The sequence below is a fragment of the Peromyscus maniculatus genome, chromosome 11 (assembly GCF_049852395.1).
Source record: "Peromyscus maniculatus bairdii isolate BWxNUB_F1_BW_parent chromosome 11, HU_Pman_BW_mat_3.1, whole genome shotgun sequence".
NCBI lineage: Eukaryota > Metazoa > Chordata > Mammalia > Rodentia > Cricetidae > Peromyscus > Peromyscus maniculatus.
Genome location: NC_134862.1, coordinates 10192120 through 10218929, shown reverse-complemented (window position 1 = coordinate 10218929; position 26810 = coordinate 10192120). Strand labels below are relative to the sequence as shown.

At 39.3% G+C, this 26810-nt stretch overlaps 1 protein-coding gene across 1 annotated transcript in view; it reads left to right on the top strand.

The window, feature by feature from the left end:
- Positions 1–26091, top strand: part of LOC102910446 (contactin-associated protein like 5-1) — a 925656-nt gene extending 899565 nt beyond the window's left edge. The window contains exons 22-24 of the mRNA XM_076547182.1: positions 15057–15275; positions 21914–21985; positions 24398–26091. Of these exons, the coding sequence (XP_076403297.1) occupies positions 15057–15275; positions 21914–21985; positions 24398–24594 (488 nt within the window). The 3' untranslated portion in view covers positions 24595–26091. The remainder of the gene's footprint in view (positions 1–15056; positions 15276–21913; positions 21986–24397) is intronic.
- Positions 26092–26810: the final 719 nt, after the last annotated feature.

The following is a 26810-nucleotide window of genomic DNA, read 5'->3' as shown; positions in this document are numbered from 1 at the left end:
AGTTGCTCTGCATGGAGAATGTCTGGGTTTCATCCTGCACTCATTATGATTCTTTCACACCTTTAACCACTCCACTACTTTGTCCTTTGACTTCTCTCCTTTCAAATAAACTACTTGTACTTTAATACAGTCCTAGGGGAACTCAAATTATAATGTTAGAGCTGTGGATCAGAGTTCATAGGGCACCTGCTGGGATTTCCAGGTCTGTGTGTCTTAGAACAAAGAATTGGAACAGGGACACAGGAATAGTGATTCAGAGAGATTTATTAAAAGAACACTAATGAGGTGGCAGTGCAACAGTTTGCCAAGAATGGTTAGAAACTTGTGGTGCTGGGCACAAGAGCCCACGTCTTTGAACCTTGAAGGGTCATTTGTAAAGCCCCCATCTCTAGATCTTGGGCTTGTTTCTCGAATGCACTCTCCCATACATGTATCCCTGTTGGGAAGGATTTTCAGGTTTTCCACCAAGTGGATTCAAATATTAACCATTTTTTCATATGTATATATGTGTATGTGTATAGATTTGTTAACACACCTCTAGGCACAGGTCTGTGTGCAGATGAATATGTATATCTGTGCTGGGGCCCCAAGTTGGCAGTGGATATTTTCCACAATTGCTCTCAGTTTTCATTGACTGAGTCAGGTCTCTTGATTTAACCTAGAGCTCACTAATTAGCTCGTCTAATTAAGCAGCTTGCCCCCAGGATCTCCTATCTTGGTCTTCCAAATACTATGATTACAGACCATTCTTGTGACTGCCTTGTTTTCTTGTAGTTTCTAGAATTGGAATCTTTCAGTTTCTCAAGCTTTTAGGACAAGTACTTCATCCACTGAACCATCTTGTCAGTCCTAACACATTAATATTATACTTTTCTGTCCCTGTTCTCCCCTTTAGCCACTGTAACAAAAATTACTTCATTTACTAATTGATGGAGTTGGTAAGCAAACCCAGATAGCCTTCACTCCAAAGATCATCTGTACTCCACTATACTATTCAGTCTTCAATGAAAAGCACATGAGGCATAAGCTTAATTCTAAAGTGTGGAGAATTATAGACAGACATTAAGTGACTACACAAATAGAGAGGCAGTCATGGAAAAGCTGAGTGAAAGTGAAATATGAACAGATGCAGTTTGTGTTGCTGGGAGATTGCTCCATTGGATGGAGTCTCCTTCCATAATTATGCTATTCAGTGGGAGAATGTGATGTTTAAACACTGTTTGTCATGTGCCTGGCGGTGACCAATAAGGCTTTCGCCTTCAGTACTGCATTTAACACTCAACAATCAGATAACACAGAGATCCAAGAATCTGTTAACAGGTATTAAAGTAACACATCATCCAACAGCATAACTAGCATGTTTTACAACAGCCTATGAGTTTGAGGGTTAGGAATGTGAGCTGCTCCTGTTGGGCTAACCTGGGTTTCATAGGGATATTGAAGGAGGAGCAGATCACTCTTCAAAGTATAAAGGAGTCACTCACCTGTGTGTTGCCTCAATCAGACATGTGGAAGGCTGTTAAATTTTATCCCCAAATGGTCTCTGTATCAGGGAGAAAGTTGTACCTGGAGTGGGCAGCATCACTTCCAGTGAGTTCCAATGGAAAATCCACTACAAGTTAGTGCAGATACAAAGGAGAAGAGAAAGCTGGACAGTGGTGGCTCATACCTTTAATCTCAGCACTCTGGAGGCAGAGACAAGTGGATCTCTGTGAGTGTGAGGCATGCCTAGGCTAAAAAGTGAGTTCCAGGACAGGCTCCAAAGTTACAAAGAAACCCTGTCTAGGAAAAAGAAATAAATACCAAAGGGGAAAAGAATCAGACCTTGTCCATGAAGACATATGAAAAGCCATTGTTCTTATTTATTTGACTTCCTGTGTTTATAAATGTGTGTGTGCAGAAGTGTATGTGTCGATGCCCATGCACGTGCATGCATTGAAGAAGCCAACAGTCAACTTTGAGTGTCTTTTCTCAGGAACTGCACACCTTGTTTTTGAAAGGGTCTCTCACTGGGACTCACAAGCTGGTATAGAGGGCTGGCAGGTAAGTCCCCACACTCTTTGTCCTTTCCACCCCAGTGATGATTTTACAACTGAACGCCACCATCTCCACCACCATTTTATGCAGGTTCTGGATATTGAACTCAGGTCTTCATGCTTGCATTCCAGTATTTTAGCCACTGGGTCATCTCCCCACTTTTTTCCCTGTTGTCTTCAGTTAGTGGTATGTAAGGGACATCTTCCATCTTTATTTTATAGATATAAAAAATAGTGTCCAAAAGATAATTTGTAAGATGTCAAAGGGAACAATGTTAATAAATAGAAAAACTGCATGTTTAACACAAAGATTCTGATTTATTAATGATAAAATCCTGTTCCTGGAGGAAGTGTTATATAAATGTTTAATTGAAAGAAAAGATGAAAAATAACATTTCAGGGGGTGTTTATTAAACTACCAAGTATTAATTTTCCTTCCTTAATAGAACATTGTGACATTTCTCAGTTTGAAGTTTTCATATTATTTTTAAGGGAGCAATGTTCTTAGATTTTAAAACCTGGCACACTTCCTAGCTTGCCCTGAATTGAGAATGGCCATGTGCCCTTATGAATGATAGGCTGACTATAAGCAGAAGTCACTAGTTTTCCAGAAGGCTGATGTAGCAAGTATGCACATCTTTGCTCTTCTTTTTACACCTGGAAGAGAGGAGATGGCTGGAGCCTCTGAAGTCACTTTATATGGAAGGAGATAAATGGTACACTGTGTGGAGAATGGAGGAAAAATCTTAAAAAAAAAAAGAAGGTCTGAATTTCTGGTCATATCTATAGCCGAAATGAAGTACTAGGTCTGGACTGCCTAGTGTTAGAGTTGTTATTAATGTGGACTAAAGGAAACTTTGTATTTAGACTCTTTTACTGCTTTTCCTGATGCATATATTATATCAAATATAATAAGAAAAGAATAATTTGTGAGTTTTGTGACCTATGGAATCACATGGAAAAAGAGGGAAAATGCTTTTTCCCATTTTAGACAAATGTCCATGTTCTAAACTAAATGTATGTGATTAACACTGACAAACAATGGTAACTTGAGGCCAGGGGCCACCTCTCAGGGCTCTCCATGCTCTAAATTAAGTTAATGTATCTGATTAAAAAGGATTGAGCAATGGTGACTTTGAGGCCAGGGGCCATCCTTTAGAAGTCACTGGTCCCATAGAGAAGTCACACAGGGACGTGAAAATATGGAGGTTCCTCGCTGTGACTAAACTGTAGGCAAATCAGGAAGCATCCAGTGAGAGGAGAAGCTGGAGCACCAGGAGAGTCTGTAGCTGCAGATGATGGCTGCTCTGCAGACAGGAGAGAGGGAGGGCCTCTGGGCTGGCTAATGTGTGCTGTGCTGTGCTGTGCCTGTTCTAACTGCTCAGCCACAGTCTCTGTTCAGACAGCACGACTGAGGCTCTGTGCTTGTGTCGTCCTCAACTAGCAATCTCTAATCACACTGGTTCCAAACACCTTATACTGAAGTCTCAAAAATACACCTCATCTTATCAGGACACGTGCAAAGACAAGTTTTAATATATGTGTAAAAGTCTGGGGAGATGGCTTAGTCGGTAAAGTCACTGGCATGGAAGAATGAGGACCCGAGGGCAGATGCCCAGCATACATGTAAAAGCCACAGGTGTGTCTGTGCCCCCAGTACTGGGGGAGGGCGAACATGCAGGAGGATCCCTATAACTGTGACTGAAATTGGGGTAATGGCCGGACAGCTGGACACTTTAAAGCTATCTTATAAAAAAGAAGAAAATGACTGCAGCACGTACCCAAGGAAGTCAAAGTGTAGAAGAATCCTGCATCTGATTATATATATATATATAAATAGAACCAAATTAATGAGCTCCAGGTTCAGTGAGAGAGTCTGCGTTAAAAAAAAAATGAGTGCAAAGTGGTCAAGGAAGACATCTGATGTTGACACCTGGCCTCCACCCACCCATGTACACACACACACACACACACACACACACACACACACACAGCCCATCTTGAAGAAGAGCACAGTCAGCAATCATCAAACATAATCAGCTCATTAATTTCCTGGTCAGCTAAACTTCGCTTTCCTCAGGAGGAAATGAGATTGGCTCTATGGGACCACACTTTGTGGAAAGTTAATGAGGTCATGGAGAAAATGTTTACTAAATTTTGAGAAAAATACTTAGAATACAATTTCATTTCAGTCAAAGAACACGTTCATTCAAAAAAGACTTTGGGTCACTTTGTTTGCCACACTAAGATTTTTCCCTGGTACTTTAATTATCTTGCTTATTTTATTCCTGTCTGCCATCTTACATTATATCTCATCTATTTACCCATCTACTATTTATCTAAACTATTCTCTATTTGTCCTTATTTATCACTTATTTTATTAATACATCTATCTATACATCTAATTGTAATAATCATTTTAACTAAATGAAGATATATAAGACCTAATATGTACTAGGTCCTATGCAATACTGACTTGTTTGAACACCCAAAAATGTTTATTTAGCAATTTCTATGACCAAGGGTTTGCATTTTCAAAGGAATAAACTCCTCATTACTTATTTACAAATTTGTCATAATTTCTTCATAAAAATAATCAACTATAATACTACACTAAGATGAACTGATAAACATACACATAAACATATAAGTAGGTATGGGGTGGGAGAGATGGAAGGGGGGTTAGAGTTATAAAAATATCATGAGTTGAGTATATAAAATTGGGAGTTCACCTACTGGGAAGGAGCCCAGAGAATTCCTGCAGAGAGGATATTCAATCTGCCACATGGAAGAAGGCATCTGCCATGCCACCTGTGAAGGAATCCTCCTTGGAAACACCCAAAGACTCAGTGTATCTGTCCTTACTTGCAAAGTATGTTGGGTCATTATAAACAAAGAATTTGTTGGCTGTAAGATGAATCTTAAAAGTTCTTATTAATAAAATCAAACCTGAGGCCAGTTATTGGGGTGAACACTGGAAGATCAGAGAGACATAACAAACCACAGCTAACCTCACCGGGCCAACTTCTCAGCCGATCCTGTTTCCTCAGACAGGAAGCTTCTGAGTCCTCATCCAAATGGATCTTAGCTGAACTGTGCTGCTCGAAAGCCTGAAAGCTTAACCAGCCAAATGCTTCTAGTTTCTGGCCCTCACACCTTATATACCTTTCTGCTTTCTACCATCACTCCCTGGGATTAAAGGCTCACTTTCTGGGATTAAAAGCATGATTCACCATGCTTGGCTATATCCTTGAATATAGATGGATTTCTGCCTTTGGAATGCTAGGATTAAAGGCATGTGCTACCACTGCCTATCCTAAGTATCTAGTGGCTTTTCTGTTCTCTGACCCCAGATAAGTTTATTAGGGTACACAATATTTTGGGGAACACAATACCACCACAGGTGGCCTGTATCAACCAGACTTAGATGATCACCAAAATTCTGAATATAATCACAGAAGGCTCAGGATATCAAAGAGGAATGTTCTATGCTCAGTATTGACAGAACTCAGAGGAAACCAATGAAGTTGTAGTAAGAACACTTTTGTTTGATTCTTCGATGACTTAATGTCTTTAATAAAAAAAACCTGATACCAGATATTGGGATGAAAGCTGAAAGATCAGAAAAACAGAGTAAGCCACAGCCAACCTCATGTGGCGAACTCTTTAGCTGATCCTGTTTCCATGAATCCTCAGATTGAAAGCCTTTGAGTCCTCACCCAAAAGGATGTCAGCTGAACTTCCTTAGTTTCTGTTTCCTCATGCCTTGTATACCTTTCTCTGCCCTGCCATCACTTCCTGGGATTAAATGCATGTATGATTCCCAGTACTGGGATTGAAGGTGTGTGTCACCACTGTCTGGCTCTGTTTCCAGTGTGGCCTTGATCTCACAGATATCCAGATGAATCTCTGCCTCTGAGTGATAGGATTAAGGGTGTGTGTCACCACTCTCTGGCCTCTATGTCTTATCTAGTGGCTGGCTCTGTCTTCTGATCCTCAGACAAGTTTATTAGGGTATACAATATATCACCACAGAACACAACTTGTCTCATTAAAGAAAGGTCCAGGTGACATGTCATTAGTATGAATGTAAAAGTAAAACTCTATGTTTTAATTGGCCAGGCTGAAAGCACTTAAGATTTACTGATACCTATATCACTCATGAGGATACATTACAGTTGATAATAGGAAGTGGTTTTTGTTTGTTTGTTGTGTTTTTGTTTCCATTATTTCCTTGTACTAGAGTAAAGGAAACAATTTTCATATGAAGAATTGGGTTCTGTTTGACAGAGGAAGAAAACTGAGGACAAGCTTCCAACAAGCAGGATGAAGCCAGGCACTATGGTGAAGTAAAATTAGTTTAATGAATGGGTGGAAAAAAATGCCTTGGAAGGTGGAGGATCTCATCTCCATGTGGCTTCTACCTAACTCTCCAAAATCATCCTTTGCCTTTCTGATTCTTCCTGGTATGAACCTTCTGTCTCACACAGGCTTTACTTCATGCCTTGAAAATTTTAACATTTATTCTGTGTTACAGCCACTGCCCTAGTTAGCTTCGGTAATACACTGGACATAGTCCAGAGTCATCTGAGAAAGTCACTCAGAAGATTACCCAGGTCAGATTGCCTGTGGCCATGATGAGGAGACATTTTCTTGACTGATGATTGGTGTGGAGGGCCCAGCCCACTCTGGGTGACACCATCCATAGATAGACATGTCTGGGCTCTATAAGAAAGTTGGCTGGGTATGAGCCAGAAAACATAAGAAAAAGTGAACCAGTTAAGCATTCTGCCTTCATGGCTCCCCCCTTGAGGTCCTACCATGATTTCCCTCAGTGAATGATTGTGAATTTGAAGTGCAAGCCAATTCAACTCTTTTTTTCCTGAAGTTGATTTTAATCACCATGTTTATCAAAGAAAGGGAAAACAAAAGAACAAATACATTAGCTCAACTACATTCATTCCAAGAAAACTTTCTTAAGCCTGTTGTGTGACTTCCTGTGAGAGGCAAACAAACTTCTATTCACCCTAAACAGGAAACCCATGGCAGATCACAGTAACAATCCAACCAAAGTCCAACTTAGGAAACATCTGAAGTTTGGGGGGTTACTTACAAAAGTATGAGTGAGGGGTTAATTACAGGAGCATGTAGACTGAAAGGCAGCTGCATCACTGAAAATTCCACCCCCTCCAGAATGATAACTCATGGAAGCTGCACCCCTGAAGATCTCTGTACAACTTTCAGGAAGATTGACTGGTTGGAGAGTCTCCTTGCCCTGACAATTGTTATCTTGTGAATATTTTAAATTTTGAGAACTTCATAGAAACTTGAGGTATTTTGCTTCCTGAGCCTTAAAAGGTTTTTTTTTTTTTTAAACGTCCTGAGACTCAAGGAGCCTCCTACAGGAAAGAAGTATTCCAAAAGTGAAACAGCCATACCACACTAGTGCTTATGAAACTGTGGGCCATGGGACATCTATACAATAATTGTCTAATCGTGTATTTTAAAATCTAAATGATTTCTCATTTTTAGTTTTATGCAGCATAATATTTACTATTCAGGCATTTTATTATAACCAAGGAAATATTTAGCTTTTGTATTATTACTCTTTTTCTCTATCCCAGAGAATTTTACACATGTTTATAATGAAATACAATCATATTCCCACATTTACCTTCTTCAGTTCACCTCATATCCCCACAACATGTCCCCTCCCAGCTTCATGTATGGAAGGAAAAAACATCCTCTTTTGGATGTTCACCAGTAGGTTCTGTTGTTCCAGTGGATGGTCTAAACACCCAAACCTCTCCACATCGGACCACTGCTTGCACAAAGATGTAAACAAAATTACTCATTTTTCTGAGGGAGCTTTCATATTCTGTTACCCCCTGCCTTAGATATGCTCACATTTCCTTTTGTCCTCTCACAGTCAGGCACCTCTCTCTTCCATAAGATATATCATCTGAAACCATTTCTTATTAGGAAAATAGGGAAACATGCAGAGACCAGCATTTGTCTGAACACCCTTCTCTACCATGTTCTACAACTTATTCCCTTGAGACAGGGTTTCTCAAAGAAACTAGAACAAGCTGTCAGCAAGCAAGTCCTAGGAATGTTCTTATCTCCACATGTGAACCCCCATCCCAGTGATGGAGTTCCAGGTGCCAATGTCCACGTCTAGCTTTTATGTAGATACGGCAGATTTGAACTCAGATAGGGCTGGGCTATCTCCCCAGCCAGAATGCTGGACATTTCATCTAGTTAAGTCTGTTCCAGCTACAGTGAACTCTAGGGGCATTTTTTGCTTTGCTTGCATTCTCTGCTCATATCTCCATTTACAACAGTTCCCTTTATTTATATTTTATCCTGGTACAACATTTTACTTTTATAAGCCAGGGTCACGCGGCCCTGCCTGGCTGGTTTTATGACACTTAGAGGTTCAAATATCATAAATGACTTTTGACATATAGCAAATGTCATGTTACATTCCAGAGCTTAGCTTGTTTTGAGCAAATTTGTGACCTCTTCTTGTGATTTTTTTTTTTTAATAAAAATTCCACTAAACCTGCCTGAATAGTTCTTCTGGATTAACCCTGTTCTTTTCTCCGTGTCAAAACTTGCTGACCATTGTGCATTTAGGCTAAGATTGGTTTTGTTCCTCTTTCTTTGGCTTTGCCAATCCTCTGGTGTGATTGCAAATTAATGTGGCAAGTCAGGTTTCAAAATGCCTGAAGAAGGGGCTGGAGAGAGGGCTCAGTGGTTAGGAGAACTTTCTGTTCTTCCAGAGAACGCCCAGTTCAATTCTCAGCACCTGTGTTTGGTGGCTCACAGCCAAACGTAAAGGACTGATGTCCTCTTCTGATCTCTGAGAGTACCTTTCATAAATATAGTGGTATACATTCAACACACATACACAAACAAAAAAATAATAACAATAAAATCTTAAGAATGACTGAAGAAGTTAGTCTTCAGAAAATTATCAGCTGAGTCATTCAAAATTTGAGTAGCATTTATTCAAATTTCCACAGAAGTATAGCAACACTTGCATTTCAGTTCTTGGGTATTGCATTCCTTGTTCTATTGAAGGGATATTAAACTTAGACAAAGGAATTGGAAACTGACAAACAATAGAAGCAATAAAGATAATAGCATATCTAACACTAAACCATTAAGAACATGCATTTAGCATGGAGAGATGTTAATCAAAGCTCAAAATTTCAGTGATGAGATGCAAGTTCAAGAATTCTATCATATGTTGTAGTGACTACAGTTAATGAAAATATGTTGTGAGCCAGGTGAGTTGGCAAAGGCTTGTTATCCCAAATCCTGGGAGAGTGTGGCATAGAATTCTGTTTCAAGATAATCTGAACTGTCTACTGAGACCCAGTCTCAAACAAACAAATGAATAAACAGACCCACACAGAGAACTTGCTATTCATTAAAGAGACCTAAAAGAATATATTTTAAATGTTCTTACCCACAGATAAAAATGTAAGTGTGAGCTATGAATATAACTACACACACACTATATATATATATATATATATATATATATATATATATACACATATATATATATATATAGTGCGTGATATATATGGTATATATGTATATATATATATATGTATAGTGTGGTGTGTGTGTGTGTGTGTACATTTGAGCAGGCAGATGGAGGCTAGAGAAGGATATCAAGTACTGTCTGTTATATCTCCCAAGCTCATCCCCTTGAGACAGTCTCTCACTGAACTGAAAGCTTGTCATTTATACTTTACACTACACTGACTGGCCAGGGAGCTCCTAGGATCTGCCTAGGTAAACCCCAAAATTCTGGCATTTCAGGCAAAGGATATGAAATCTAGCTTCCTTTATGTAAGCTATGGGAATTCAAACATAATTTCTCAAGCATGTGGATAGACACTCATATTTACAGAGCCACCTTCCCAACAAATATAAAGATGTTAATTAGCTACTCCATGACATGTGACTCTATTATGTTGGGCAACATAAATGTATATTACAACAAATAAGCAAAAATGAGAGTCACCAAATTGCATTTGTGGACACTCAGCTAAGTTTCACGGGTATGCTTTATTTTCCCACTCTTTTTGTGGCAGGCCCAAAGACCTTTGGTTAACAGTGGGCAAAATCAAAGCATAGAAATAAGGAAGGCGGTTCTTTGTATTGTGTCAAGATTCATCAGCTCAAGTCCACACAGTGTCCCTCCTGCACTATGTCAGGGTTCCATGCTGCTTCCCTGTTAGCACTTCAGGACAGCGGGAGGAGTCTGAAGGGAACGAGACACTGTTATTTGTTAGTACTTAAAAGTGTGTTTGCCGGGAGGTGGTGGCCCACGCCTTTAATCCCAGCACTCGGGAGACAGAGGCAGGTGGATCTCTGTGAGTTCGAGGCCAGCCTGGGCTACCAAGTGAGTTTCAGGAAAGGCGCAAAGCTACACAGAGAAACCCTGTCTCAAAAAACAAAAAACAAAAACAAACAAACAAACAAAAAAGTGTGTTCAGTGAGATTAACTCAATCTGTTCCCAATAAGACAGTTAGAAATCCAGTTTTTTCTTTGTATATTCCCATGTTTTTTGCAAAGTGGTAGCATATTTTATGAAAAGTAACTTCATGGTTCTCCTTGCTTCAGTACAACTCCTGTACATTAGGAAATCTTGGGAACAGATCATGTCACTGGTATATTTTGGTGGTGAGTTTTACGTATACATACTGCGTGCTTGTCAGCAGCCACTTTGTGGGTTAAACTTGCCTTTGATTTTGTTTCTCTGGCTCAGCACATCAAATAGTTTCTCCACCTAGCTTATTTTTTATCTAGTTCAATGATAACCTAACCCCTGAAATCATTAGATTACAAAATATATCATATCTTTAGTACAAAGCTCAGTGAACTGTGAAAAATTTAACTAAATCACTGAGTTTTTCTTAGTTTTGTGATCTCTTTTATGTATTTTATGTAATTTTATTTCACTATAGCTCTTTGAGATCTGATGCCCTCTTCTGGCTACTGTAGGCACTGCATCCATGAGCACGTGCAAACACACGTAGCTACAGGAATAAAAATGAAAATAAAATCTTTTAAAAGTACATAAATGCTACTGTGTTGCATAATGACTACCCAATGAGTGATAAATATTGAAGATTTTCATCTGTTCACTTATTTGGAGAAAGTAAATACGATGAGAGGTAAAAATTTTTAAATTGTCCTTTATAGTTTGTTTTGTTTTGTTTGTTTTTCCGTCCTATTTTTTTAAAATATCAGATAAACAATCACCGTTACCTCAAACAGAGTATGTTTTTTAAATTATTATTCTATAAAATTTTAATTTACAATTATTGGTGTGTGTGGATGCATATTTGCAGCACACATATTTGGTTCTCTTTTTCCACTGTGGGGTTTTCAGATGGAACTTGGGTCTTCATACTCCCAGGGTAAGTATTTTTAACCAACTGAACCCTATAACAAGCTCTTAGTCTATACAGCCATTGTTTTTATTCCTTTTCTGAAACCTCTCATTATCTGAAATCTTAATGTGTCTAAAATAAACACTTCCCAGAGATAAGACTTCATTCCACACAACCTTCCTTTAAAGATAGAATGTCACTTTCTAGCATTTCACACTATTTCTCTATGCCTATTTTTGTACAAAGAGCTTTGATTTGTCACAACCTTTGTAGTGATATCCTCCTTGGATCAGTGAAGGCTGCCTTCCAGTGAGCTCATGAGATGGGAAGTAGCACTCTTGACTTAGACTCTGAAGGCATAGTTCAATGAAACATCACTTTCCACTATTTTTAAATCCTTCAGTACCAAAATAACATTGCAGTTTGTACTTCCCTTCTCTAGATTTTTGCTTCTCATTTTTTTCATTTCTGAGATATAATCTTGCCTTTCATACACTACCAACCAATGGCTAGCTCCACTCTTCACTAACTACGAATCAATGACCACTGTGTGTTCTACGTACCTGACATGACAATCACTTTAATGGCTGAGTCATTTCCTAAATCCAGAACCTTTTAGATTATTTGGATAAAATCACTATAGCTACAAGGGTCTAAAAAAGAGGTAAAAAAGAGAATCATAGGTTGAAGTGAGTATGAAAAAAAGGCACAGAGAAATGCAACAACATTGCTTATCATGAAGAGTGGCAAAGGAGCCTAGGCATGAATGAAGGCTACAGGAGCTGGACATGGGAGAGAAACATCATTTCTCCCAAAGGATCCAGAAGAAACCTGGCCAAACTGACACCTTGATTTTAAGCCCAGTTGGCACTGCCAGGCTACCAACTATAAGATATGGAAATATAGGATATATATATATATATATATATATATATATATATATATATATATATATATGAATGATAGGATAAAAGGATGGATTGTTGAACCTACTTTTAAAGAGCAACTTGTTTAAAATGTTTTACATTGGTATAGATTTTAGTTTATTGATACAAATTTAAAGTTAATTTTGTTATACTGTATGTATATTTCCACTCTCATTTAAGGTATTATGTTTATGTAACTCATTTAAATTGTAATGGATAATTAAGAAATATAGATTGATAGTCTATAATAGTCAAACTTACAGTCATGTTAAGTTTTCTAGGTATACATAGATATAATTCAATTAGGTAGGTAATCTTCAAACATTTCAAAGACCTACAGAATATGGCATTTAAAATGTTTTAAAAACTTAGACTTCCTGGAAAATGAAACAAGTCTGCTCCTGTCATCACTGATTTGCTTCAGAAAGGAGGATGGGCATCAAAGACACTCCATATGGAGTTTATCTTCTTCTTGGCAATATAGGATAGATAGCATATTTTCTTTTAATTTTGGCAAATATAAATAGAGTAGATATTGTAACTATAATTCTTGCTTGATAACTGTTTTGTTATATATAATTTTATGATGTTGAAGTTAAATTAAAACCTTCCTTTTAAATAGAAAGAAAAGGGGAAATGATGGGAATGTCATTCTGTATGCTATGAATGTGTTGCTCTGATTGTTTGATAAATAAAATACTGATTGGCCAGTAGCCAGGCAGGAAGTATAGGCAGAATAAGCAGAAAATGTGAATTCTGGGAAGAGGAAGGCTGAGTCAGGAGACATCAGCCTGCCATCCAGCAAGCAGCATGTAATGGCACACAGGTAAAGCCATGGAACACATGGCAACATATAGATGAACAGAAATGGGCTGAGTTTAAATGTAAGAGCTAATCAGTGGTAGGCCTGAGCTAATGGCCAACCAGGTTTAATTAATATAAGCTTCTGAGAGATTATTTTATAAGCAGCTGCGGGGTCCATGGGGCTGGGCAGGACCGGAGAAAATTTCCAGCTACAACCAACCTACAGAGATGAAAGATAATGAATTTATGTTTTAAGCAATTTAAGTTATTTAAGCTTGCAGTAGTGTGTTATACTGGCCACAAGAAGTAATGTGTCGTTATTGGTTTTGCATGTTTGAAAAGACAAGTGGTAAGCTCTTTTCTATGTGGATGTTGAAGGGAAATAGTAAGATGAGGACAAAAATCAATGGGGCTGGAGAGATGGCACCCATGGTTAAGAGCACTTGCTACTCTTCCAGAGGACCTTAGTTTGGTTCCCAGCACCCACAAAGTTAATTCTTGCTTCAGGGAATCTGACACCCTCTTTTGTCCTCTACAAGCACCCACACACAAAGGATGTGTGCAAATGCACACACACACACACACACACACACACACACACACGTGCAACCCCCCCCCCACACACACACAGGGGGATCAGAATAAATCTTTTTTAAAGAAAATAGTTAGAGGAGAAATTAGGAAGACAAGAATTACTAAGAACTATTAACATCTCATTTTCTACAATATGTCCTCACATCTTTTCCTCATGCTGTCAGCGTAATGCATTCTTAGAATTCAAGGAAGACACTACTTGACCATTTATGAATCAAAATAAAATTATAATGTATGCTGATAGATAAGAAAATCTCTGCCTCTTTTCCACAAACTAAAAGGCTTATCACAATAAAATAACCAGTTGAGCCATCTAGTTATGTTGAAACTATTATACCTTAAGAAAAATACTGTTCATTATGCATTGCAGTTTTATGTAATTGCACCATAGCAATTTGTTCAAATGACCCCTTTTAAGAAAAGGAATGAGATATCTTGAGGAAAATGAAACATTTGATCTTGCTGTGAATCCCAAATGATTGCATCCTCATCATTTATAAAGTCTAAAAAATACCCTGATAATTTGAATATGTTCATAGGCAAAAGGGCATCCTCCCAATTAGTGTCCAATCAGTACGATGAAGAGAAGTAATGTATGTAGAGATGTTTACTCTTTCAGTCTACTCAGCTGCCTTGAGACAGCAAGCATGATACATCTCTTGGAGACAACTTTCATTTCTAATCCCTTCCTTCCTTCATTTCTTTCTTTCTTTCTTCCTTTCTTTCTTTCTTATTATTTTTCCCTTGTTACAATTGTGAATCAAATGTTGTAATAAGCATTGTGATTTGCTTGCATTAATTACCTTAATCCATAGATATATAAGTGATAAGTACAGAAATACAAATTCTTTCCAATATCTAGCATTTGATTAGTCTATAATACAGCTACATTACCCTTTCTACAGTTCAAAAAATACATGAAATGAAGAAATTGAAGCTTGAAGCAATTTTGTATCAAAGCAGAGAAAGTCACAGCCCTTTTCTATGAGAAATAGTTGAATCATGTGGTGAATCCTGAGGTAAAAGTGCAGTTGAGATGAGAAAGAGTGATATGTATAGTTTCTTATTCAAAGAATAACAAGGAAGTTTCAGTCATTTTCGTTAATGTGTGCAGTAAATGTGAGTTGAAACAAGGAAGAGAGATATGTATCGTTTCCTTATTCAGAGAATAACAAGGAAATTTTTGGTCATTTTAGGTAATGATCAAGGAAAACACATAGAGTATTTGAAAAAAAAAAAAAAAACTAAGACCTGTGGTTCTTTTCATTTATTGCAGAGACTCTTGGGTTGGATCCAGAAGTTGCTAAAGCAAACACCTTGGGTTTTGTTGGATGCCTTTCTTCAGTCCAATACAACCACATAGCCCCATTGAAGGCAGCCCTCCGCCATGCCAGCATTGCACCTGTGACTGTCCAAGGGACCTTGACAGAATCCAACTGTGGCTTCATGGTGGACTCTGATATGAATGCAGTGACAACTGTGCATTCTTCATCAGGTACTTCCCAGAGGACGTTCTCTTTAGTTTTCCTCACTAACAACACTTCGTCTGTCTTATAGATCTAACTGGTTGGCCAGTAGCACTCAGCTCTTTACCCTGCATAGGTGGTTACAAACTGTAACTGGCTTCTCATGGGTCATATCTACATTCACAGTACACTATGACAGAAGCAAGTTAAGGGAGGAAAAGTTTATTCTGCTTCACAGTTCAAGAATCCAATTCATCATAACAGGGAATCAAGACAACAGGTGTTTGAAGCAGCTGGTCATGTCACATACACAGTCAGAAATCAGAGCATGATGTACATAAGCCAGTACTCAGATCATTCCTTATTTATACAGTCCAGGATCCCATCCAGAGAGCTGTGCCAACCACAGTGGGTAGCTCTTCTCACCTTAAGTTAAGAAATCAAGATAATCCTGCAAGCATACCCAGGAGCCTGTATCTCAGGTGATTCTAGATTCTGTGAAATAATTTGACTATTAATACTAACCATCACATGAACATTGGTGAATTGAAATAAACAAAAGAAGGATATGAACACTAGAATACTAATTACTTTAATTAATAGTACATTTTAAATATGAAATTTAACAATATATATCCTGTGAATTTAGCTTATTGAAAAGCAATAATTAACATATTATCAATTAAAATTAACTAACATATTTAATGTAATTCTAGTTTAAGGTGATGAGTATTTTAATTAATGTGTAGTTCCATGTAGTATATATCATGCACATGTACTTAATATGTATGTGAATTAGTGCATCACTATTGTTTAAGTAGAAACTGATGTGAGGATTAAAGTATTTAGGAGGCATGAAAACATCAGAATGGGGACTTAGATAATATTAAATTCAGTATTAGGCTCTAGCATTTTGAAGGAAGAAGTAATAAAATTATAGACATATAAAGTATAAAATGTGATAATTTATATGTATTATATGATGATTGTTTTTATTAAATTAGTAGGAAAGGGTTAGAAAGAAGGCTTAATGGCTAAAATGCTTGTTGTACAATCATGAGGACCCAAGTTCAATCTCCAGCAACCAGATAAAAAGCTGGGTATGGCAGTGAGTGCTTGTAACACAGTGCATGGGCAAAGATGAGAGATAATTGGGGCTTCCCAAACAGACAATCTCTCTGAATTAGTGACCTCCAGATTCAGTCAAATATGTAGCCTCAAAAATAAATATAATTTAAAAAAATCAGGAATAAATCTCTTGCCTCCACACTGGCCCTCATGGAATAACATACCAGCATATACTCATGCATCATTCACATATATAAATACATACATACATACATAAATGTATATTCTGCACACAATCATTTACCTAGTTGTACTGTATGTGCTTATATGTTTGATGAGGACATTTGACCATAAAAACATATTTGTTCATTTTATGATTTTGTTTATTCATGACAAAATTCGTATTCTTTAACCAACAAAGCCCAAGCTACTGTCAAGTATCATTATGTTCTGCTTTCAGTTTTGTTTTTGTATTTCTTTTTTAGATTCTGAATATTAGTGAAAGCAGACATTCCTTTTCTTTATTCCACTTGATGGGATGTTTTCATTCACATTCTTTTTAAATGAAGACACCAACTTTTTGTTATTGAGTAATATTCTGGTGTGTGATTGTGTGAGTATGTGTATGTATGTATATGTGTGTTTGTATAAGCATGAATGTAATCAATGTGAATAGAAGCACAATTTCTTTTCACACTCATCCATTGATACTTAAGTTGCTTCCACATCTTGGCTATTGTGAATAATCCTAAAATGAACATGAATTATAGACAGCTGTAGGAATCAAAGTCGCTGACTTCACATTATATTGGAAAAATGTAATAATAAAAATTATAAAATACTGTCATAGAAACAGATACAAAGACAAAGGCAATGGATTAGAGAGCACAGAAATAAATGTAGGCATGTGTGATCAGTTCATGTTTGTCAAGCATTGGGGGAAATGGACAGTCTCTTTATAAGAGACTTGGGGTTGGTTAGCTACAAGAAAGTCATGCAACTGGAAAATTTCTTACTCAATAAAAATACTTGACATGGAAATCATTAATTGGTTTATAAGTCTTGAAATTAGAATTTACAGAAAGATAACTACAGAAAAGTATCCTTGACATTAGTCTTGAAATGCCATGTATTGATGTGACTAAATTCATATAGTGAAAGCAAAAGGAAGTGAGTGAGTGAAATGAAGTTTAGAACTGGCTCTGCACAGCAAATGAAATGATCAGCAAAATGAAAAAAATCTGTGGGCTGTGAGGAAAGATTTGTGGACTCTATCTCTTCATAGTAAATTCTCAAGAAATATTAATTGATTTAACTCAGCAGCCAGAAAACAAATAACCCGATTAAAAATAGACAAAGCATCCAAATATACATTTATCCAAAATGACACAAAAATGGCCAATAGAAAAGTGTCACATGAAAAGTGTGGCCACATGAAAAGTGCCAACACCATCAATCATTAGGGACGGCAAAGTCTGTGACAATGAAATGCTTCCTTATCACTCTTGGAATATCTGTTCTTAAAAGGCAAGGGGTAGAAGTTAGAAAGAAAATTAATTACTGATAGTTCTCAGAAAAATGGAAATATCTGTGTATGTGTGTGTGCATTTACTATCTATCTATCTATCTATCTATCTATCTATCTATCTATCTATCTATCTATCTGATCTACATAAAGAAGCATAGGGGCTAGCCAGCACAATAAAAGAATTGGGGGGAAATAGGGTTTGAGGACTTGACTGTGTCCTCTGTTAGAAGTAAGTGAGGCAAGGCAGGCAAGCTTGAGCCCTTTAGAGCTGGATCTGTTGAGTAACTTTGAGCCAACCTGTGCTATGGAGATTACTTCTAGCTGTCCCAGAATGGTCTCTGGTGTTTGAGGAAGAGGCACATTGAGTTGGTGAGTGTGAGTCCAATAGCAGGGTGGTTGGGGATGAAGGCTGTGAACTGATTGGTTTGTGTGTGTGAAAGGCATACTGTGTGTAAAGCACTTACTATCCCTGGAATTAATTAGCCTAGCACTGTGTGACACTATTCCTGAGGAAATGTGAAAAAAATATCTGTTAACTTCAGACAGAGAACTGGTGACAGACCAAAACTAGGAGACCCGCAAATTCCAATATAATGAATGAGTGAGTTTTGTTGGGGCTGTCTACAGGACTATGAGTGATGGGTCACTCACAGGAATAGAAACAACTCAAAGACAGCTTCATGTCCAAAGCCTATCCCAGCATGGGTGATAGCTCATGTAGGCTGAAACTCTGGAGCACGCTGCAAAACTTGTAGGCAGCTCAATAGGTCAGAGAGTACCTCTTGCAGGTAGCCTTAATCTCTGTTCCTTTCAGGCAGCTCTGATGGTCTAAGAACCTTCCAGGCAGCTTGACTGATATGAGAGCGTGTCTAACCAGTCCTCACTGCCTATATAAGCTTGACTACCACATCTAGTCAGCTTCAGGGACTTAGGGGAGTTGCTGGGTTGTTTACTTGCTGAGTCTTAAGGAACCTCCCTTAGAACAGCCTCAGGATTAATTCCCCTGCAGGGAGATTGTATCACCTCCAAGAAAGTTGTTTCATACCTGGGAAAGATGTCCATACTCTGGCCAGTAAGGTCTCCAAATGAGTCATAAAATTCAGAAAAAAAGTTTTAAATTATTAGTTTACAACATTAACTCTGATGTATCAGTATTCAGCTACAGACTGATATACGTAGAAAAAGGAGCAACAGAGTCTTGATTCAAATTGTTGTTGGCACTCAGTTGGCAAAAGGCCTTTCTCAAAGGAAATATGTAAGTATTGTTACATAATTGTTGGTGAGATCTAGCATATTTAGTACTGGGTGAAAACTCACCTTTGCTTAGTCATCAAGCAATGTCTAGTATTATATTTAAAAATGGGAATCCTTATATGAGGTAGATACACAAATGTATATATTCATATATAGTATTAAATTATTGACAAACATGGTACTAGATAAGTAAATAGACAGATAAATGGTCTGTAGATGGATGGCAGACGGCAGCTGGAGGATGGATACACATACCTGGATGTGTTTATGCATCTAGGCTATGGCATTTATTTTTGAAGGAGGGATGATTAAAGCTAAAATTGATTTTAAAGTTTAATATTCAATGTAGATCAGTTCTAAAAAGGAGACACTTTTGAAATATGTCATCACTGTGATAAGAGTTACATTGCAGAACCTGATCACCAACCATACTATTGAAAATGTTACCTTAGCAGATCTGAAATGTTTTCTCTGTAGCATTAGTGAACACTAGAGAATTAGAATTAATTAAGTAAATTAATATGTATTAACATATCAACATCAAAACATGTTAGAAATGGAGAAATCTGGGTTAACATCAGAACTATGTTATTTACAATGTTAAAAGTAGTGCATGGACTAAATAAAGTTGGAACCAGAGTGATCTGTGAGGGAAAAAGAATGCTCTTAGCTGTAGACAATTAAGATTTGAGTATTCACAGAGAAGCAGGAGGAATTCCAGGAAGGAAGCTTGACACAGGAGTATGCCCGAGTAAGGAGGCCATAAGGACACAGGAGGTAGAATACCTAAAGTTTGCCATCCCCCCATTACTGCTCTCCCTTCCTGACTCCTTCCTATCTTTCTGCTTCTCTCTCTGCCTTACTACCTCCCTTCCTGACTTACTGTCAGTCTCCCTACCATCCTCCCCTCCCCCTCCCCCTCCCCCTCTCCCCTTAGTTTTTCCCTCCCATTTCCCCTCCATCTCATTCTGAATCCCTTGGCCCACACTCTCCTCTTAAGTTTTCCTGCTGCCTTCCCTTTAGCCCTCTCTATCTCCTTCCCTAGTGAAGTGAGGCCTGCAAGGCTGGAGGCTCTCTCCTCTCTCCAGGACACTGGATTAGGCACAAAAGACATACAAACACCTGTTTTCACTGAATAACCGTTTATTAAGTGGTAAAGTGTTGCAGGCTTTCCCCCACCCCCACATTTCCCCAGAGTACTCTTGAGTAGAAGAAGCTGGAAATATTAGTTAGAAGGACAGAGGGGAGAGAAAATGATAGAAAATGCAGGATAGCCTTCAGAGGGCCTGGATCCTAACCTATTGGGCCTTGACTGGCTCTGCCAAAGGGTTTTTAAAGGAATGCCAATGGGTAGAGCAAAAGACCTCCCCCCAGCACAGCCCAGTGCAGACCATCTCAGACACTTGCACTCAGGCCCGTGGTCCAATCAAGCTCTCAATGCAGCCCTGCTGGGCAAAGCTACTAGGAAACCTGAACTGGCTTCAACGGTGAAGAAAAATGTGGCTGCTTCCTGACTCAGGCAGCAAAACAGCAACAAATGGCCTTGCAGGTGTAATTTTTAAGAAGAGAAAAGGGGGCGGTCTGGGTTAGAATGGGCTAGGATGTGGTGGTATATTTTGATTGACCATGGTAATGAGGTGAACTGAAGGGGGCTTGCGATTCCTGGACTTTGATAGTCATCCTCAGGAATGAGTCTGGCATAAGACAATGTCCAAATAAGGTAATAGACCCCGGTGGCTAGCTTTTGGGATGTAATCTATGGTTTACAAGGGAGAGGAAAGGGAGAAGGGCAAAGCCTGGCAGAGCCACGTTACCAGGCCCAGGCCTGTGAAGGCCCTTCACCTATTCTCCTCTTCATTCTTTACTTCTGGCCCTCACTATATCTTTCTCTGTCCTTTTCCTCCATTCACTCTTTCCTTTCTCCCTCCCTGTCTCCATTACTTCAAGGCTTCCTATCTCTCTGTTGCTCTCAGTGTTTTCCTCCCCCTGCCTCTCATCCTCTAATACGTGGCAAGTTCACGGTCACCTTCCACTACATAGCGAGATAAAGCCCAGCCTGGGATATATGAGACCCTGTCTCAAAAGAAAAATAAATTGGGCTACAGCAATGGCTCAGAGGTTAAGAGTAGACCCTGGACAGCTGCTCTTCTGGTGAGGGATGCTCTGAGGTGTAAATTCTTCCAGTGCTTTGGCCGTCCTTGTCAGTAGACTCAGGTCCTCATGCAACTGAAGAGGACACCGAAGCACAGGAGAAAGTGTGCTTCAAGTAAAAGGCAGCTCTCATTCCTAGGAATTCTCCAGCAAGGCAGAGAAGGATGAGGGGGTGACTGGAGGTGCATGGGCTAGGCACCACCCTCACCAGCTCAAGGCTTCTCACAACTTCCTTAGAAGCTAATGAGGACATGAATTATGGGTTGTACGCAGGACGCTTTATTCATCTTTAAATATTTAAGAAGTGTATGTGCGCACGTCATGAAGTGTGTAGAGGTGAGAGGACATGATTTTGAGTGGCGGGTCTCTTCTTCACTTTGTTTTAGAGGCACAGGCCCCTTTGCACCTACACCTGATCTGCATATGTGACCAGCTACTCCCTCACTGGGAATACAGATTGGAGCCCCAGAATTCAGCTTTTAATGTGGGCTCTGGAGTTGAACTCAACTCATCATTTTAAATGCCATTCATTTAGGTTCCTTTCAAAATGCCAGTTCATATCTCACTGCAGGAATCTTGTTACACTGCACAATTGTACACTGAGTATGCTCTCCCTGTGGTTGAATGAAGAGCAAAATTTACATTTTGGTCTTTTCTTCTGTCTAGATCCCTTTGGAAAGACAGACGAGCGTGAACCACTCACAAATGCAGTCCGGAGTGACTCTGCAGTCATTGGAGGTAAAGTGTCTTCATTACTGAAAGCAGGAAAGATATCTATGATCTTGTGCTCTGCAGAAAAGTACCTGAAGCCTTCCTTACCCATGAACATCTAGCACCCAGAACCAGGCTTTGTCTGTAAAGCTCTTAGTCTCTTTACGCATGCTGAAAGATTAATAGCAGGCTCTCCTCCAGTGCCAGCAGCTCTGTGGCTTCATTCTGCCTCAAATTCAGCAGGCAGCTGAACTCACCCAACAGCTGGAGCATTTACTCACAGACAGGCAACCTGCACCTTGTTCATCGCATCCAGTTGTCACTTCTAAAGCACAAACAAAACAGACCAATAACATTGCATATGGAAAGAAGTCACAGTGGGGCAGACAGATGGATGGAGCTGCAGCCATTTTTAGTTTTCCTTTACGGAGTGATTTGGGTTAGATCTAATGAGCAGGGTGAAGCCCACATGACTGAAGTTCCAAATCCAGCAGCCCATCTGGTAATGGGTGGAGAGTTTGCCTGCTCTGCTTATAGTCATCTCCTACCACCTTCCCTTGCTTTACGGTTCTTGGGCTATGTGTTGGTCTCACCCTGCTTCACTGGTTTTGTTTAATGTAAGATGCTTGGGATATGGAAATCCATTCCCATTGGTGACTTATAACCATAGCAGGTGCCTCATCTCTGCCTTCTGGCAGCTGGGATGAGTGAATCCACACCAGATGGAGTTCTTTAAAAGTCGGCAGGAGTCATTCATTTCACTTCTATTTAATTAGCCCCAGTTCTGGGTCAGACCTGCATTAAACATAGAGATACAGGATGAGAGATACAGTTACTGCCTTCCTAGAATGAGCAGACTGGCTAAGAAGGAGATAGGCAAGCAGGCAGCAGTAACAGCACAGAAACTGGTTCCAAAGAAGAATGGGAAAAGAAGAACTCTACCACAGTAGCATCCCAGAGCAGGAAAACCATGACCTTTCCTTAGGGAAATAGTCAAAATACACATGTGAGCTGAATGCCTTCTCCAGGGAAGAGAACTGAACCTGATTTTTCTTTTAAATCAATGCATGTCACAGAGAATTTCATAACTCTCTCTTCTTGTAAGTTTTCATTTGATGAGAAAAGACTGTAGGTTCTGGCCTTCCCCCACTCATTGGCAAGCTCCATTGAGTCTTTCTAAGAATGGGAAGGTTATCACAGCCCCACAGGAGATCCTGGGAAGCTTGCCCAGCTTCCAGCCTGCAATAGCTCCTTCAACCCAGCAGTAGAAAACAGGCAACCCCTGCCACATTGTAAAGCTCTAGTTCATGCTTAAGATTCATTCATTGCCACCCAGACTATCACCTTTGGTATTTTATTTTGACTTGTTCTAAAATAGTTGGGAAACATGTTACACAATGGTCTTAGAATAGATGACAAATATAAGTGGTCTTAGTTATGGTCACAACTTTTAAAAATTTGGTGGAAGATAGGTCTTTATATCTAACTTTCTGATATCTACTCACATAAATAGTAATTAACAATAACCAACAACTTAGAAAACATAAACTATGAGAATATGTAAACCTTATCATAAACAAAATTATTTTTAGTGACCAAAGCTTAAGTGTTTTACCGCTATTAATTATTAATTTTGTGTGCATACTGTTTGTTGCTTAGTGGCTTGATTTTGTTGTTGTTGTTGTTTATTTATTTTGAAATAAGGTCTCACAATATATCCCAGAATGGAGAAATGGCAGGGAACGCAAGAGAAATCTTGCATCAAAACAAGTGGAAGGCGAGAATAGACTCTGAAGTTGTTCTTTGACATCTGCACAAGTGCTATGGCAGCCAAGCACCTACACACACACACTCACATGCATGCTCACACACATAATCACATGCATACTCACACACACACACACTCACACATACACACACAATCACATGCACACACACTCACATGCACACTCACACACACATGCACGCTTACACATGCATGCTTACACACACATATGCACACATACATACATACACACATATGCACACACACACATTCACATACACACACACACACACACAGGGTTGGTGGAGGTGGCATTTAGATCAAAGGATTCTTGGCAAGTCTTAGTGCCAAAAGTCTGGATTTGATCCCTAGCAATGAAAGCACAACAACTCCGAAAGCACACAGACCCTTTGTTGTTGTAACTCCATGTTTATTCTTAGGTTGTCATCATAACGTTCTTGGAGAAACAGCCTTTCTCCCTCATTACTCTGCTTGCAGGGGCTTTTGTTGAAACTGCAGGTTAAGGGCTTCTCAGCAGGTCTTTATTTCTGCATACAGAGAAGATCTGTGTTTGTGTGTTTGTTTTGTTGCTCTTTTCCTCCAAAGTATGTGCCTGTCCAGACTGAATTTTCTCAGTGACAACTTTCTTCTCTGTCCCCATCATTTCCCTATAGGTGTCATAGCAGTGGTGACGTTCATCACCTTTTGTGTCATCGGCATCATGACCCGCTTCCTCTATCAGCATAAGCAGTCACACCGTACCAATCAGATGAAGGAGAAGGAATACCCAGAGAACTTGGACAGTTCCTTTAGAAATGACATTGACTTGCAAAACACAACCAGCGAGTGCAAACGGGAATACTTCATCTGAGATGCCACAGGGTCACCTGGTCCTCTATTTTTGTGGGTCCCCCCCCATTTTCTCTTCCCTTTCCTGTCTTTTAATTTAGGTATTCTCTTTCTCTCTTTTGCCATTAATTTTCTGGAACACACCTGCATCCACCGAGAGCATTGATCTCCTTCACCTAGCTCAGGACATCAGGTAGCTATGGCTACTGTGGTCCACTGATACACGCACCATTGTGAAAGTGAGCACTGGAGACACAGATTTCACTGTTGTAAACAAGGAAGAACACGTGTGTACACATGCATATTCGATGTTTGTGGTTGAGTTTTAAACTTCACTCTGCAGTTTCTTCTTTAGACTGGAGCTCTGTGGCATTGGCCTTTAACAATTGTCTCCAACACGCTGCCCCACACCATATGGTAGGTACTATGGCCTGAGAGGAGAAAAGTGGTAGGTGTGTGTGTGACAGAGACAGACAGAGTCAGGTCATCCTTTAAGCAAAGAGTCTATTAGGGAGCCCAATAGAGCAGGAGGGAAGGAAGTACATCCACCCAGAGACAGTAATGTTTGTTCTTTTTAGGTCCCTTGTGATAGGGTAGGGAGGTTGAGAGATATTATGACACAAAGAAATTCTTCTAAAGCAGACATCATCTAACCAGTCTTAGAGACATTTATTACTAATTTTTTTATTTTGCTTGTTTTTTTTTTTTGTTTTTGGCTGAAGCAGGTATTTGTACAGTAGCCAGGACATTGTTTCCTAAGACACCAATTAAAGAGCAATGAACTGAGTGAGTGTGAGACCCTGGGCAAGGCCACAGTCATGTGTCCTGCCATTAGCCTTCTCCATTTAGGACTTAAATATCTGGAAGACTCTTATTCCAGGTGGGCACAGGGAAACTTGGCTCCCTTGAGAGATGAGGGGAGAGAGGGTATACGTCTGTCTGATGTCTGTCTGATGTGGGAGCCCTTCATAACATATGTGAAAACAAAGGGACTGTACTTGGAGAGCCTAGGTTATAAGAACACCCAGCTGGGGGACCCAGAGCAGAGGGAGACCCTTCTGGCCTGTTTGTTTTGGAAGCATTTTACAAGCAACCAGAGACATCTGTGTTAGTTTAATGTTGACACCATAAGTATCCCCCTACTCAATTCGTCATCCTTTCCAGAGAGTTTCAGTACTTTCCAATATGGAATAACTGAGCATTTACTGAGTTACATATGGAATAGTGAGCAATTACTTTGTGCCTCTCTTGCTGTTCTGGTTTGAGGCATGGATTCAGTGCCCTGAAACCAGGAGGTTCCAAGAAAGCTGTGAGGAAGCAGCTGCTCCCAGAACTTTACAACTGCCTTCTATACTTTACTAGAACATGTTAGCTGGGTTATTCCTCAGGTTGCTATATTGAAGAAAAAAATGTATATGTGTCCGTATTGTGCCAGCACAAACAGAATTCAAATAAAAGTCGAAATTGGTTCCATGAAAAAAATGTTTAGGCCCTCTTAGCTCATCTTGGAGGAGAAATGAAAAAAAGAAAGAAAGAAAGAAAGAAAGAAAGAAAGAAAGAAAGAAAGAAAGAAAGAAAGAAAGAAAGAAAGAAAGAAGAAGGAGGGAGGGAGGGAGGGAGGGAGGGAGGGAGGGAGGAAAGGACAGGAAGGAAGGAAGGAAGGAAGGAAGGAAGGAAGGAAGGAAGGAAGGAAGGAAGGAAGGAAAGAAGGAAGGAAGAAAAACATAAGGAAAAGAGAGGCAAGAAAAATGAGAAATAACCAGCTAATTTATCCCCCATTCATGCACTCCAGAAAGATCCAGTAAAGGCAGAATGTACAGGGAAGCAGGATTCATATTCTAGAACACATGTTATTAGTTCACTGACAACTGAGCTCTTTTCTGAGAGGCAAAGGCCTGGCTATTGTGTGTGGCAGCGTGACCACCTCTAGCTCAGGGGATTTGAGGGAAGCCCTTAGTTTGTGAATCACATCACATTTCTGAGTCTGCACCCATGTACACAAAGGTGCCTGTGCACTCACCTTCCTTGCCTGAATAAGGTAGTAATGCATCAGGCTTGTCATTCTTTTGGTAGGAAAGCATATAGTTAATTCAAAAGGCATCTTGAATTTGTCCATGGTGGGTAATCCTGATCATTTTTTAACTCTGCCCTTGGGATAAAGACAAGGGAAAAACGATCACGCAAACACTTTAGGACTTAGGAAATGCTAGAGCAAGATCCTTGTCAGTTCTCTTTGGA